This window comes from Portunus trituberculatus, chromosome 5, assembly GCF_017591435.1.
Source record: "Portunus trituberculatus isolate SZX2019 chromosome 5, ASM1759143v1, whole genome shotgun sequence".
Classification (NCBI taxonomy): Eukaryota; Metazoa; Arthropoda; class Malacostraca; order Decapoda; family Portunidae; genus Portunus; species Portunus trituberculatus.
The window spans coordinates 7,194,796-7,209,795 of NC_059259.1; the positions used below are offsets into that span (position 1 = coordinate 7,194,796).

At 38.5% G+C, this 15,000-nt stretch overlaps 2 protein-coding genes across 5 annotated transcripts in view; one reads left to right on the forward strand and one right to left on the reverse strand.

Annotated features, from left to right (window-relative positions):
- LOC123514522 (low-density lipoprotein receptor-related protein 2-like) overlaps positions 1 to 8,580 on the forward strand; it is an 18,957-nt gene extending 10,377 nt beyond the window's left edge. For all 3 annotated transcript variants that reach the window (XM_045272418.1, XM_045272428.1, XM_045272438.1), the window contains exons 5-11: positions 1,611 to 1,766; positions 2,889 to 3,119; positions 3,884 to 4,047; positions 4,549 to 4,759; positions 5,018 to 5,168; positions 6,804 to 6,898; positions 7,928 to 8,580. In XM_045272418.1, coding sequence (XP_045128353.1) covers positions 1,611 to 1,766; positions 2,889 to 3,119; positions 3,884 to 4,047; positions 4,549 to 4,759; positions 5,018 to 5,168; positions 6,804 to 6,898; positions 7,928 to 7,950 — 1,031 coding nt within the window. In that variant the 3' untranslated portion in view covers positions 7,951 to 8,580. The remainder of the gene's footprint in view (positions 1 to 1,610; positions 1,767 to 2,888; positions 3,120 to 3,883; positions 4,048 to 4,548; positions 4,760 to 5,017; positions 5,169 to 6,803; positions 6,899 to 7,927) is intronic.
- Positions 8,581 to 12,014: 3,434 nt separating this feature from the next.
- The window catches only part of LOC123514415, a 7,602-nt gene continuing 4,616 nt past the window's right edge, over positions 12,015 to 15,000 (reverse strand). Inside the window, exons 2-3 of one of the 2 annotated variants that reach the window (XM_045272348.1) lie at positions 13,782 to 14,032; positions 12,015 to 12,444 (exon numbers count right to left, since the gene is read on the reverse strand). In XM_045272348.1, coding sequence (XP_045128283.1) covers positions 12,076 to 12,444; positions 13,782 to 13,991 — 579 coding nt within the window. In that variant the 5' untranslated portion in view covers positions 13,992 to 14,032 and the 3' untranslated portion in view covers positions 12,015 to 12,075. The remainder of the gene's footprint in view (positions 12,445 to 13,781; positions 14,033 to 15,000) is intronic. The other variant, XM_045272342.1, reaches the window with a different exon arrangement.

Sequence of the window (15,000 nt, forward strand, 5' to 3'; positions counted from 1 at the left end):
GAGAGAGAGAGAGAGAGAGAGAGAGAGAGAGAGAGATTAATTTATCTAACCCATTTTCTCTAATCGTTCACTTTTGATCGCTAACAACAATAAATAAATAGATAACAAAATAAATAAAATAAACGAAAAAGAATGAACGAATAAAAACGAAAACAAAAAATAAAATAAGCGAAAGAAAACGGAACATAAACACAAAAAATGGAATAACAAGAATGAAAACGGGATTTTAAGATGACAATAACAGCTGGAGAGAAGAAAAGAGACGCAATAACAGATGGAGGAGAGAGGAGGAGGAGGAGGAGGAGGAGGAGGAGGAGGAGGAGGAGGAGGAGGAGGAGGAAGAGGAAAGGTGTAATGACCTGTTGTGTTTACTTTAGCCCTCTCTGCGTGACTCAGCCTTGCCCAAACCTCTTAACAGGAAGACCCTCTGTGGGAAAGCGACTCGATTCCTTTAAAGAGGATTAAGACCCATTCAGACTCATTTCCAAGTCATTTTCACACACGGTAGAAAAATGAGAGAATTCCAGACGTGTTTATGTTTATTATATGCATTTTTTTTTTACTAGTTTTGTTTATTAATTCACTGCACGTGGACTCGATTCCTTTATTTAAATTCTTTTAGTTATTTTCGCACAAGATAGAACGAAAAATGATAATTCTTCGGGTTTTTTTATCTTCGTTATCAAATGTATTAGTGATTAATTATATAATGTTCCCTTAATTTTTATCTATTTTTATATTTTAGTTCATTTTGCACTCTGAAAAATGTGATGAGAGAGAGAGAGAGAGAGAGAGAGAGAGAGAGAGAGGATAAGATTGCGAACAAAGAAATGAATATATAAAAGAAAAAAAAAAGATAAATACATGACTGAAATAAGGAAAAATACAAAGCAAAACAAGAGAGAGAGAGAGAGAGAGAGAGAGAGAGAGAGAGAGAGAGAGAGAGAGAGAGAGAGAGAGAGAACAGACCCCCTTATACACTCACTACCTTATACTGACACACGCTGCACTGTTATGTAAATATAGAGAATTAAAATGCCTTTGTACCCTTGTCTCCCTCTCAGCTGCAATGAAGGGGCATGAGAGGAAGGGATTAGAGGGATTAGCAACCTTTCAGCCTCTTAATCCCTTCAGTATCATGGCGCGTTTACATATACTCATTCTACTTACTATTTGGTGATTTTATACAGAAACCTACGTGGGAGATTAAAATAGTGAAGACTGTAGCCATTAATCTTCTGACCTCCAAAGACCCTTCCTAATGTCTTATAATCGTATACACAAATCTCAAGGTATAAAATGTGTCCCAGTGTTGAAGGGGTTAGCATTTAATTATAATAAGGACACTCGGCTCCCTAAATGATGAAGCAGTTTGTCTACCTATATTGGTAACAAACGTGAAATCTATCTTTTTCTAAGGCTACTGTTATTGGCTAGAAATTTCTCTGACGTGTAGGTCTATCATAGGCCTCCACAAAAACCATTTCATGTTCTATTTTACTTTTTTTTTATCTTTTCCATTTCTCTTTTTTCTTAATCTGTTTTTCTTTTATTTTTCCTCGCAACTTCCTCTTTGCCTTCAATGCTCTCTCACTCTCTCTCTCTCACAGCCGCCAAGGTAGGTGTCATATGCCGCAAACATGAGCAGTGCCGCGAGGGGACGCCTGGTACCTTCTGCAACTTCACAGTGCCGCGGGTGATGGGCAGGTGTGCGTGTGCCGGCCACCTGCCCAGGAACGGAGACACCTGTGGACACCTGCGCTATGGTGAGGAGCTGTCTCTTGGTCATTTGTTCACCTTCAATCTTCAATCTAACCTAGCAGTATTTCACCCTAAACAGCTCTAGACAAATCCTGTAAAGTTTCATATATATTTTTTTGTGCAAGACATTATAATTTTAACCTATACAGCCTAAACATACCCTGCACAATGTGATATGCTTACTTTTTTGTGTCAGATATGGAAATTTTACTTAAAACTTATTAATCTCACCCTGTATAGCCTAGACACACTCTGCAAAATGTCATATCTTTACTTTTTAATGCAGTATATGGCAACGTTACTCTAACTTCACCCTAAGTAGTCTTCAGAAACGCTTTGCTCTCTCACTACGACTATTTTCAAGGGCTACAGAGATGATTGGCAGGGTTTACAAGAGTGTTTCTACGGTTATCAATATAGAAATCTTGTCACTCTGCCTCTAAAACCGCAAAAACACCTCAATAAACTGATGTAAATTTAAATAAAGTCTTTTGAAATAGTGGAGGTGAATCGCTGAAGTTTTTGAGAATACGAGCCCTAAACACACCCTGCAGATTATATCTTTACTTTTTTTGTGTAAGATAGAGAGTCATATTCAGAAACGCTTGCCTCTCTCACCGCGACCATTTTCAAAGACTACAGAGACGATCAGCCGAGTTCTAAAGAGTATTTGTTGATAATGTAGAAAACTTGTTAACATGTCACTAGAACTACAGAAACATCCTTAAAATCCCGTGTCACTTCAACTAGACCCCTTTGAAAATGCAGAAAACTTGTTAACATGTCCCTAGAACTACAGAAACATCCTTAAAATCCCGTGTCACTTCACTTAGAACCATTTGAAAATACAGAAAACTTAACATGTCATATGAACTACAAAAACACCCTTAAAAACTCGTGTCACTTCAACTAGAATCCTTTGAAAATGCAGAAAACTTGTTAACATGTCACTAGAACTACAGAAACGCACTTAAAAACCCGAATCACTTAAACTAGAACCCTTTGAAAATAGTGAAGGAGCTGTGAGGCGCGGAAACGTTTCAGAATATGGGCCAACCTCCACAATAACTTAATCGTGCTCCATATGTCCCTTCCACCCTAACCTGACGTACTCTCAACCTACACAGCCTTAGGTACACCCTGCGGAACAACAGCCCAGTGCTCGAGGGACGTGCCTGGGTCTATATGTATGATACAGGCGCAGGCTTCCTCGGGCACACCAGAGAACGCTCAAACACGTATCTCGGCCATTCCCGGGGTGGCGCCACGTCCCAGGGGAGTGCCACTAGCTATGTGTGCGTGCCTCCCCGGCCACCTGCAGGCTGAGAACGGCACTAGATGCATTCCGATCTCAAAAGGTATTGGGGTTTGGTAGAACTGAGTGGGGTTTTCGGGATTGGAGTGGGTTTGAGTGGGTTTGGATGGGTTTGAGTGAGTTTGGATGAGTTTGGATGGGTTAGAGTGGGTTTGTGTGGGTTTGAGTGGGTTTGTGTGGGTTTGGATGAATTTGGAGTGGGTTTGATAGATTTCGAGAGGGTTTGGATGGGTTTAATGGGTTTTGCTAGGTTTGGAGTGAGTTTGGGGGGTTGGACTGGGTATAGGTGGGTTTGGATGGATTTGAGTGGGTTTGGATGGGTTTACTGGGTTTGGGTGGGTTTGACTGGGTTTGGGTGGGTTTGAATGGGTTTGGAGTGAGTTTGATAGATTTCAAGAGGGTTTGGATGGATTTGGAATGAGTTTGGGTGAGTTGGAGTGGGTTTGGATGGGTTTGAGTGGGCTTGGGTGGGGTTTGGGTGGGTTTGCTTAGGCTTGGATAGATTAGAAGTGGATTTGGGTGGGTTAGATCGTGTGTGTGTACATTTATTAATTTCTGTTCATTTATTTATCTATCTATCTATTTTTTTTTATGTGAGGATGCTTTGTTAAATTTTTCTCTCTCTCTCTCTCTCTCTCTCTCTCTCTCTCTCTCTCTCTCTCTCTCTCTCACTTATTTACCATTCCTCTCTCTCTCACTTTCCCTCTTACTCTCTCCCTTTCCTATATCTTACTACTACTACTACTACTACTACTACTACTACTACTATCACTACTACTACTACTACTACTACTACTACTTCTACAGGTGTTGGTGTCACTCCTGCATCTTTGGGCCAGCACTGTGAGACCTCAAGCCAGTGCCAAGCGTCTGACCCCTTCACTCAGTGCCGGGCTGGTGTGTGCCACTGCCAACACGACACTCGGTCCTGCTCTGCCCTCAACACTGGCTGCCATCCTAAGACTTTCCAGGTAGAGTACAAGGTTGCCAACATTTACACCCCTCACTTTCTTTGGTTTCTTTCTAAATTCTTCTTTAATTCAACTTGTATCTTGTTTTGTATTTTTCTTTCTCTTTCATTGATATTTTTTTTCTCCTCTATAAAATGTCTAACTTATCAAAAAACTCAAGGTAAAAATGCATCTCAGTACTCAAAGGGTTAAACATACTAAGTGTGGATTAAAATAGCAAAGACTGTGGTCATTAATCTTCTGATCTCCATAGACCCTTCCTAATGTGAATAAAATTGTCTAATCATAACAAAAACTCAAGATAAAAATGCGTCGCAGTACTCAAAGGGTTAAAAAGATACTTATGTGTGGATTAAAATAGCGAAGACTGTGGCCATTAATCTTCTGAACTCCATAGACCCTTTCTAATGTGAATAAAACTGTTTAATCATACCAAAAACTCAAGGCAAAAATGCATCTCAGTACTGAAAGGGTTTAACTCCAGCTTACTCCATCCCACAGTGCATTTCCTCTGGCCGTTGCATCAGCTGGTACTTTCTGTGTGACGGAGAGAGGCACTGTGACGATGGATCCGATGAGGCCACCTGCATTCCCCACAGGTGCCCTCGTCTGGCCCACACCTGCAAGGACGGCACCTGTGTCTCCCGCGCTAAGCTGTGTGACGGGAATATTGACTGTCCTGATGGTTCTGACGAGGCTAAGTGCAGTGGAGGTGTGTGTGTGTGTGTGTGTGTGTGTGTGTGTGTGTGTGTGTGTGTGTGTGTGTGTGTGTGTGTGTGTGTGTGTGTGTGTGTGTGTGTGTGTGTGTGAGTGATTGATTGAGTGAGTGAGTGAGTGAGTCCTTTCATGCAATTAAATCCTCCTACATAGTGCCTTAATCCCTTTCAAAATACCCTAATCCCTTTCATAATACTTTAATCTTCCTTAAAATCACCTGATCCCACCTAAACACCACTCAATACCCCTTCAGAGTGCCCTGCGTCAACATTCCGGTGTCGGGGCGGCCGGTGTCTGCCTGGGTTTGTGTTCTGCAACGCTATGCCCTCCTGCAGTGACAGCAGTGATGAGGATGAGGCGGCTTGTGTGCAGGGCTCCATTACAGCCCAATACTGTCCCTTCAGGTGGGTAGTAGTGGTAGTGGTAGTGGTAGTGGTAGTGGTGGTGGTGGAGATTTCTGTACGATTACGCTATTTTATTTGCATTAGGAAGGGTCTATAGACGTCAGAAGATTAATAGCCATAGTCTTCTCTATTTCAATCCCCTACGTGAGTTTCTGAAGCTGTATAAAGTCACCAAATAAGCAAAATGAATATGAAAATGTGTCAAGGTATTAAAAGGGTTAATATATATCTTTCTTGATTTACTCGCTTTATTTATCTATTCATTCATCTAAGTCCACACTCTCAACTTAATCTAACCTATTATTTGTTTATAGACTCACTTTATCTATCATTTCATTTCTCCACATTCACAATCACTATCTATTTATTTATTCCATTTCCTAGACTTTTATTTATCCATTTATTTCCTTCCACTTTTCCAGGTAAGGCTTCCCAGGCAGCTCTTTTGTTGTTTAATGAACCACACACATGACAAAACTCTACTCATGACCCACTGCGCATTACAAACAGCTCTCCTTCTACATGATTAGCTGCAATTCAACCACTCTGTTAAAATATCCAGACATGAATATAACTGAATTTCACACACACACACACACACACACACACACACACACTTAACCCCTTCAGTACCATGACGCATTTTCATATTCATTCTGCTTACTATTTGGTGATTTTATACAGCTTCAGAAACTTATGTGGGGATTAAAATAGTGAAGACTCTTGCCATTAATCTTCTCTCCTCCATAGACCCTTCCTTAAGTAAATAAAATCATCTAATCACATCCAAATCCCAAGGTGAAAATGAATCCCAGTACTGAAGGGGTTAATAGTACCACTTAAAGGATCTAATCATATGAAGACAGGATTCAGCTCCCAATCTTAGAAATAAGGAAGATCTGGGTATTATAGTACACATAGACGAGACTGTAACTAGACTTAACTAAAATAAATAATAACTTTAATCAAACACCTTAATCTATTGCAGCTAACACCACTAAGCTAAGTAACTAAATAGGTAACATAACTAAACACCCTAATCTATACAGCCATCACTACTGAACTAAACTAAACAAATTGCATAACCCTTATCAAAATGCTAACCTGATCCACCTAACACCACAAAACTAAATAACTAGATAAATATAACTTAATAACTAAATCTAATCCAGTTATCACCACTAACTTAATCCTTTCAATACTGAGATACATTTTTACCAGGATTTTTATGTACAATTTAATGATTTTATTGACATTACGAAGGGTCTATGGAGGTCAGAGGATTACTAGCCAGAGCCTTCACTATTTTAACCCCACATAAGTTTTTGAAGCTGTATGAAATCATTAAATGGTAAACAGAATGAAGATTATTAGACTATTTTATACCATTTTTATTGACATTAGGAAGGGTCTATGGAGGTCAGAAGATTACTGGTCACAGCCTTCACTATTTTAATCCCCCACATAAATTTCTGAAGCTGTATAAAATCACTAAACGGTGAACAGAATGAATATGAAAATGTGTCATGCTACTGAAGAGGTTAACTAAATAAACACACTATTTTAATCCGGCCATTACCAAACTGAACCTAATGAATACCCAAACACTGTCCTCCTCTATCTACTCTCCACCAGGTGTCGCAATGGCAGGTGTCGCTCCACTGCCATCCTGTGCTCTGGAAAGGATGGCTGTGGTGACAACTCGGACGAAGAACAGTGTACAGTATGCAGTAAGTGTTTTAAACTGACCTGACCTAACCTAACCTAACCTAACCTAAGCTATCTTAATTTAATCTTTATCTACTAAACTTACTTACTTTATTTACTAACCAAATTTAATCTCTTTTTCTCTACCTGACTATACAGTAAGTGTTTTAAATTGACCTTATTTAACCTAACCTAACCTAACCTTTACCTACTAATCCTACCTATCTTATTTACTAACCAAATTTAATCCCTTTCCTTCTACCTGACTATCTTCAACCTCTTCCTTTTCTCCTCTACTGCTGTGTGTGTGTGTGTGTGTGTGTGTGTGTGTGTGTGTGTGTGTGTGTTAAAAGGAGAAAATTAAGTCGAGCAGCAATTAATATATATTCTCCTTTTGTTATTACTATGCAGAGAGCGGGGAGGAGAAAAAGAGGAGGAGGGGAAGGAAGGAAGGAAGGAAAGAGATGCAGGATGAAGGAAACAAATAACAAGAATTAACTAAGTAAACAAGAGAGGGAGAGAGAAAATAAAGGAAGAGGAGAGAAAATAAAGGAAGAAAGAAAGGGAGGATAAAAGGAGAGAAAGGAGAATAAGAGATAGTTGAGTATGAATGGAAGGAGTGAAGAAGGACAGGAAGGAAGGAATAAAAAAAAAAAAATAAATATTTGAATGAAAAAAACAAAGAAAAAATTAATGAAGGAATATATTATAGGAAGGAAGGAAGGAAGGAAGGAAGGAAGGAAGGAGAGGGAAAGGAGGAAATAATTATAGAGGTAGTAATTAAGAGGGGAGGTGAACTAAAAATTTACTTTCACATACACCTCATAATTAAAAAGCTATCTTAAGGTGACTCTCTCTCTCTCTCTCTCTGTAAGGCTAATTTTCTGGTTCTAGTGACAGATTAACAACATTTCAACATTATTAACAGGAGAAACCCTTGAGAACCCTGCTAGTCATCTCTGTGGCCTTGGAAAACAGTCAATGTGAGAGAAGAGTTTCCGAACACCATCATTTAAATCAACCTCTAATCTCTTTTTCTCTTTCCTTTTCAGCTTGTGCCCGGTTCCCCTCCTGAGACTAAAGACAAAGGAGATGGTTGGATAAATTTATTGGCCATTTATCTATTCTATCTCTATTTCTCCTCTTGCTCTCTTTATTTTTACTCTTTCTTCTTATTTCATGCTATTTCTCCTTCTCCTCTTCCTCCTTCAGTTTGTTCTTTTCTTACTCTTTCTAGTTCTCCTGTTTCTTTTAGTTTTTCTCTTCCACCTCTTGTTCTCTCTAAGTATTTATCCTGTTTCTTCTTATTCTATTCCTCTTCCTCTTTCTCCTCCCCCTTCTCCTCTTCTTCTTCTTCCTCCACAATAAACAAATGGATGTAAATAAATAAGTAGATAAATAAGTGACTTGTAAATATGTTAGATCTTTAGTCTATTTAGGATGAAAGTTATTATTATTATTATTATTATTATTATTATTATTATTATTATTATTATTATTATTATTATTATTATTATTATTATTATTATTTATATCACTAAATTATACTTAAGTTAATAATGATTTGTATTTCACCTAGATGATAATTAAGTCCATGTCTTCTGTAATTTTGTAACTAAATACACTTACAATTACACACACACACACACACACACACACACACACACACACACACACACACACACACACTAGAAAGATAAATAAATGAAAAATATATATATAGAAATAAGATCAAAACAGGTAAATGCACAATATTAAAAAGTAAAAAAAAAAAAAATAAATTAATAAAAAAAAAAAAAAAGTAGTAGTAGCAGTGATAGTAGTAGTAGTAGTAGTAGTAGTAGTAGTAGTAGTAGTAGTAGTAGTAGTAGTAGTAGTAGCATATAGCACATTACAGTAATAGAAATAGTTGCAAAATAACAAAAACTATATTAATAACAATAATAGTAATAATAATAATAATAATAATAATAATAATAATAATAATAATAACAACAATAATAATAACTAAAATAATAACAAAATATTGAGACAAGCTGATATAAACCTTGAAACTCATCAGAGAAGATTATAAATAGCACATAAGTACCAAATATACATAACATTTTAATGGGCATTGATAACAAACTGAAAATCCTTATCTGGAATGACTGGAATCTGGAATACACTCTTATCCATCCACTAACATGATATGAGAGGATACTGATATGTTTGGTGATTGGATATAAATGTATAAGCTTGAAAAAATATACTCTTGAATATTCTGATAAGGTGAAATGGCAATGTATATAATTTTCTATGTTTTGGCTTCCTTCTTTTATATTTTTATGTGAAGGAGACTAAGCAAAGGCACAAGAAATAATAATAATGATAATAATAATAATAAATAAATGAACAGAAGAGAATAATCAACAAATACATCACGGCTTTCAAAACTACATGTCGTAATATCAAAGCTTCAAAACATCAGAATTTAAAAACTTGCTAAAATTTTAAATAACTTCCAGATATTAAAGATTGACAGGTCTTTTAACCTCTTCAGCACTGGAACACATTTTCACCATGAGTTTTTGGGAGTGATTAGATGATTTTATTGACATCAGGAAGGGTCTATGGAGGTCACAAGATTAATGGCCACAGTCTTCACTATCTTAATCCCTCACATAAGTTTCTGAAGCTGTAAAAATCACCAAATAGTAAGCAGAATGAATATGAAAATGTGCCTTGATACTGAAGGGATTAAATTGTCTCCAAATTTAGGTCTATGGACTTCAACCCCTTCAATACAGAAACATATTCTTATGAATTTTTCATGTGATTCAACGATTTTATTGACATTATAAAGAGTCTATGGAGCTCAGAAGATTAATGGCCAGAGTCTTCACTATTTTAATCCCCATTTAAGCTTCTGGCGCTGTATAAAATTGCCTAATAGTAAGCAGAATGAATATGAAAAAGTGTCCTGGTACTGAAGGAATTAAACAACACTCAGATTCTAATGATTTCCAGATAAAGAATTCTCAATCTCCAGTATATATTCTATTATTAGAGAAGGAACTACTTTGAAATGTCCATAAAGAGACGTAATAAAAGCAAAAATTACATATTTATGCTAAAATCACCATAGGTAAATCACAAATAAGATCAATATGATTTTTAAGTGACTAATGGTGATGGCATTGTTATAACATTGATTCAGTACAGTTAGTGAGTGAATAAGGTGGATAAAATAAGTTACAGAATTTAAGAAGAAAAATAGATAGTGATTGACTTAAGGTAGTTATCATAGTTATTAGAGAGTGTTTCTTAGTTATTAATGGTGCTCCCTGACTGGTGTGGAGCTGGCAATACTTGTAATATATATGGTGCTATGGCTGTGTGTGTGTGTGTGTGTGTGTGTGTGTGTGTGTGTGTGTGTGTGTGTACCTACGTAGAATAAAAGGTTATGTTATTAAATACTCTGTGTTATTCTTGACCTCTTTTCTTCCCTCACTATCACTATTGCAAAGGTGAACGAGATGAATAGACTTGCCACGTGAATCAACAAGTCGCTTATCGTTAGAGTTGAAATCGCTATAGTTTGCGCGACGGTGATCTGAGGAGCGATGAAATAATAAGTACTGTTTCTTTTACCTTCTTTTTAGCGAAGGTGTTGTGAGATACCGCACAACTCCTACATATTACACGTGCCCTTAGAAAATACCAGAATAAGAAAGTTATATAAATTTGATTCCGCGACTGGCATACCATAATTCAGTCAGCTATTTACTTTATTATTTTGATCACACAACTCTAATGGACACAGTAATTACCTCCTAAACACATCAACTAACTTCCCTTACGATTTCCCCTTTCACAATACGACCACTGCATAAGACACGCACCCCACACCACCGCCATTACTTCCCTTCACCTCATCACACCTGAATCTCCTTATATATAACCTTCAAAATCACCTTCAGCACTTCATCTCTCGAACCACACTCACCTCAATCCCTTCAACGCCTCCTCCTGGTCCTCCTGCAGCCGTGACGCCCTTGGGAGGCAAACAGGAGGTATCGTCTGCTTCACACGCACACTAACAGAAGGAACACAAGAGGAACACGTGGCTTTGTTTACCTCCGCCGTGCTGCGCCAAGTACCGCCACCACCCGCGCCATTTAACACGTGGCAGTTCCTTGCTCTTCATTAATCTTGTTACCTGCTTTTTTTTTTTTTTTAATTAATTTTGCATGGTTTGTTTAGTCTATGTTTTGCTGGAATTATTTCTATACAGAGAGAGAGAGAGAGAGAGAGAGAGAGAGAGAGAGAGAGAGAGAGAGAGAGAGAGAGAGAGAGAGAGAGAAAAAAAGGAAAATGCACTTATGTAATGTATAATGAAAAAAGAAAGGCAGATAAAAGAGAATATACAATTAAATGGATATGAGAGAGAGAGAGAGAGAGAGAGAGAGAGAGAGAGAGAGAGAGAGAGAGAGAGAGAGAGAGGGTGAAATATCCAGCTCCATCCTTTAAACTGAACCCAACAAAGCAAACTATCACCAAATAATAACAACGACAAAACAATAATGAAACACCACCAGAGTAAACACAGCAATTAAAACTAACAAGCAACGCAGTAAATATTTGAATGAAATAACCCAACATACTCACAATTCAGACTTTTATTGTATTTGTAGGCTTTGGAGTTTAAAATATATTCACGAGGGAGATTTTTATACTAATATATAGTTTTGTTTGGATTACATTTGACATTTCACGACCAAATAGTCACATAGAAACTGTGCACAGCGATTCGTACACACACACACACACACACACACACACACACACACACACACACACACTTTAGAAAGGGAAAGAGGAGGAGGAGGAGGAGAAGGAAGAGGAGGAGGAGGAGGAGGAGGAGGAGGAGGAGGAGGAGGAGGAGGATATAACTGAATTGGAAAAAAAAATGCAAAATACGTATTCTAAGAGAGAGAGAGAGAGAGAGAGAGAGAGAGAGAGAGAGAGAGAGAGAGAGAGAGAGAGAGAGAGAGAGAGAGAGAGAGAAAGCAAAACAAATCTAGCACTAAACTAAATAAAAAATTACAAAACAGTCACAAAGAAGACGAAGACGAAGAGAAAAGAAACACACACACACACACACACACACACACACACACACACACACACACACACACACACACACACACACCAATAATCAAACACCCAAACACAACCACGACCAAAGAAGACCCCCAAACACCACACACAAGGAATGAAAACCTCTATCAATTGACGTGAAGGCAAGATACATTGAAAAGGACTCTATCACTGTTCTAGACGCTGTTACTTTCACTGTACTGGACGGCGGGGCTCTCACAACTAACCCACAGTAGTCACATTTGGTTGCCAGTTCCCTCAGAGCAGTGTCAGTGGGGTACATGTGGTTGCATCTGTCATCTGTGCAGCAAAATTCACATACTTCTGTGTTTATCCCGAATCCACGCAACCTGCAGCTCATGTGGCAAGTTTCCGTGCATTCGCGTCTCAGCATTGTCAGTACCCCGTTCACCTCCGTTCTCTCCACCTGAAAGGAAGGAGTTAGGTGTGTATCTTGTTGGGTGTATATCTATAGTACTTGAGTCCCCGCTAAACAGAAAATGGAGGGTAACGAAGGGTGACCTGAATATTTAAAAGAGCTGTTCGCCTTCATTCTCTCCACCTGAAAGGAAAGATTTAGGTGTGAGAAAAGGAGAGCTAAATACGAAATGGGTGTATATCTAGTACTTGAGTCCTCCTCTTAACATAGAAAATGGAGTCTCCTCTTAACATAGAAAATGGAAGGTAATGAAGGATAACTTGAATATTTCACCTCCGTTCACTCCATCTCAAAATAAATAGTGCTAAGTGTAAGAAAATGGGAGTCGAAAATATGAATAGGGCTACTTGAGTCTCCCGCTAAACACAGAAAATGGAGAGTAATTATTTGAATATTTCACAGCGCTGTTTACCTCCATTCTCTCCACCTAGAAGAAAATTGGGTTAGATATTTGTATAATTGGAGCTACACATAAGAGGTGGAGTGCTAGATTGTCCACTTAACACAGAAAATGGAGAGTAACGAAGGGTAACTTGAATATTTTTAAGGCCGTTCACATTACTTTCTCTACCTGAAAGAAAATTGTGCTGGATGTAAGTGAGGCATTAATTGGAGCTGAGCATAACAAATAGGTGTAGATATGGTACTTGAGTATCCGATTATCATAGAAAATGGAGGGTAATAAAGGATAATTTGAATATTTTAAAACACGTACCTGCAGTCTCGTACTCTGAAAGCCTTCATTTGGTTTCTCACTACGAGTGTTATCCAAGGCTACAGAGATCATTGACGGGATCCTGAAGAATGTTCCTCCAGTCAATAATGTGTAAATATTGTTAATGTCACCAGAACCATCAACACACCCTTGACCTCTTCAGTACCATGACGCGTTTCCTTATCTATTCTGCTTACTATTTGGTGATTTTATCCAGCTTCAGAAACTTATGTGGGGATTGAAATAGTGAAGACTCTGGCCATTAATCTTTCTGACCTCCATAGACCCTTCCTGATGGAAATAAAATAGTGTAAACAATCCAAAACTCATGATAAAAGTGCGTTCCAGTACTGAAGAGGTTAAAAACGTGTATAGCTTCGACTAAAGCCTTTTGAAGATGCGTGTCACAATATGATCAACAACAACATAAGAAAACATATTAAGTTTGAGTGCTGGAGATCGGATATTAAGTTAGGTAAGGAAGTTAGATAAAAAAATAAAAGTAAGTTAGGTTTTGAGAGTAAGGGACGAACCGAGATAGTCACAAAGGCTTCACACAACTACACACACACACACACACACACACACAGACAACTGACTGATAACCCACCCTGCAGAAAGTATCATTGGGCCCACAGGGAACTGCATAATCTTCACTGACTCTTGAATTCCCGTGGCGGCCGAGACAAGGATGATCTTTCTCGTAGTCCTTCTTCCGGAAATCCAGCTTGCAGGAGTAGCAGATAAGGTTCCCCCCGGACCTCACTCTCAGCACTGGGCCGCCGTCTAGTGTAGTGTTGGTCAAGCTTGATTCTCTCATGTGTTCGCTTTCAGATGACGTGTGACCGTGCCCGTGCGATGCTGAAGGAGGGGAAGTGAAGTTTGAGTGTGTGTTGTTATGTGTGTGTGTGTGTCTGTGTGTCTGTGTGTGTGTGTGTTTTATGTAAGAGGGTAAAGCTGGCCAAGAGCAAGAAAAAGATTAAAAATGCCCAAGAAAGTTGACCAAGCGCAAGAAAAATAAGAAAAAAGAACAAGAAAGCTGGCCAAGAGCAAGAAAAATATGAAAAAAGACCGACTAAGTTGCCAGTCCCCTCGCAGGTCCGAAAGAGTTAGCCAAAAGAAAGGAATAACTGTCTTGAAACCTCCCTCTTAAATGAAGTCAAGTTATAGGAAGTTGGAAATACAGAACCAGGAATACGATGAATGAGTGAATGAGTAAATATTCTCTCCACTAAAAACGTAAGTCAATAAATGAATAAAATGAGTGGACGAATAATTGAAGATAGAAAGAAAGGAAAGAAGGAAGAAAGGTTGCATGAAAGAAAGGAAGAGAGATAGAAATAAAGGAAGGAAGCATTAACGAGTAGATGGAAAGAAGGAAGGAAGGAAGGAAGGAAGGAAGGAAGGAAGGATTGGATAGATGGAAAAAAGAAGGAAAGAAAGGAGAAAAGAAGGAAGAAGGGAAAAAAGGAAATAAGGAAGGGAGGAGGGAGAAAAGAGGAAAAAATGACGGAAGAAAGGACAGTGTGTGTGTGTGTGTGTGTGTGTGTGTGTGTGTGTGTGTGTGTGTGTGTGTGTGTGTGTGTGTGTGTGTGTGTGTGTGTGTGTGTTTACTGCATAAGGGGAGGGAAGAAAGTAAAGGAGAGTGGAAACTTAATGGAGTTTTGAAATTAATGTTAAGAAAGGGGAAGAGGAGACAGAGATGAGAAAGAGGAGGGTGAGGAGGAGGAGGAGGAGGAGGAGGAGGAGGAGGAGGAGGAGGAGGAGGAGGGAGGAGGAGGAGGAGGAGGAGGAAAAAAAGCAGGAGGAAAGGTAAGGGAAGACAAAGA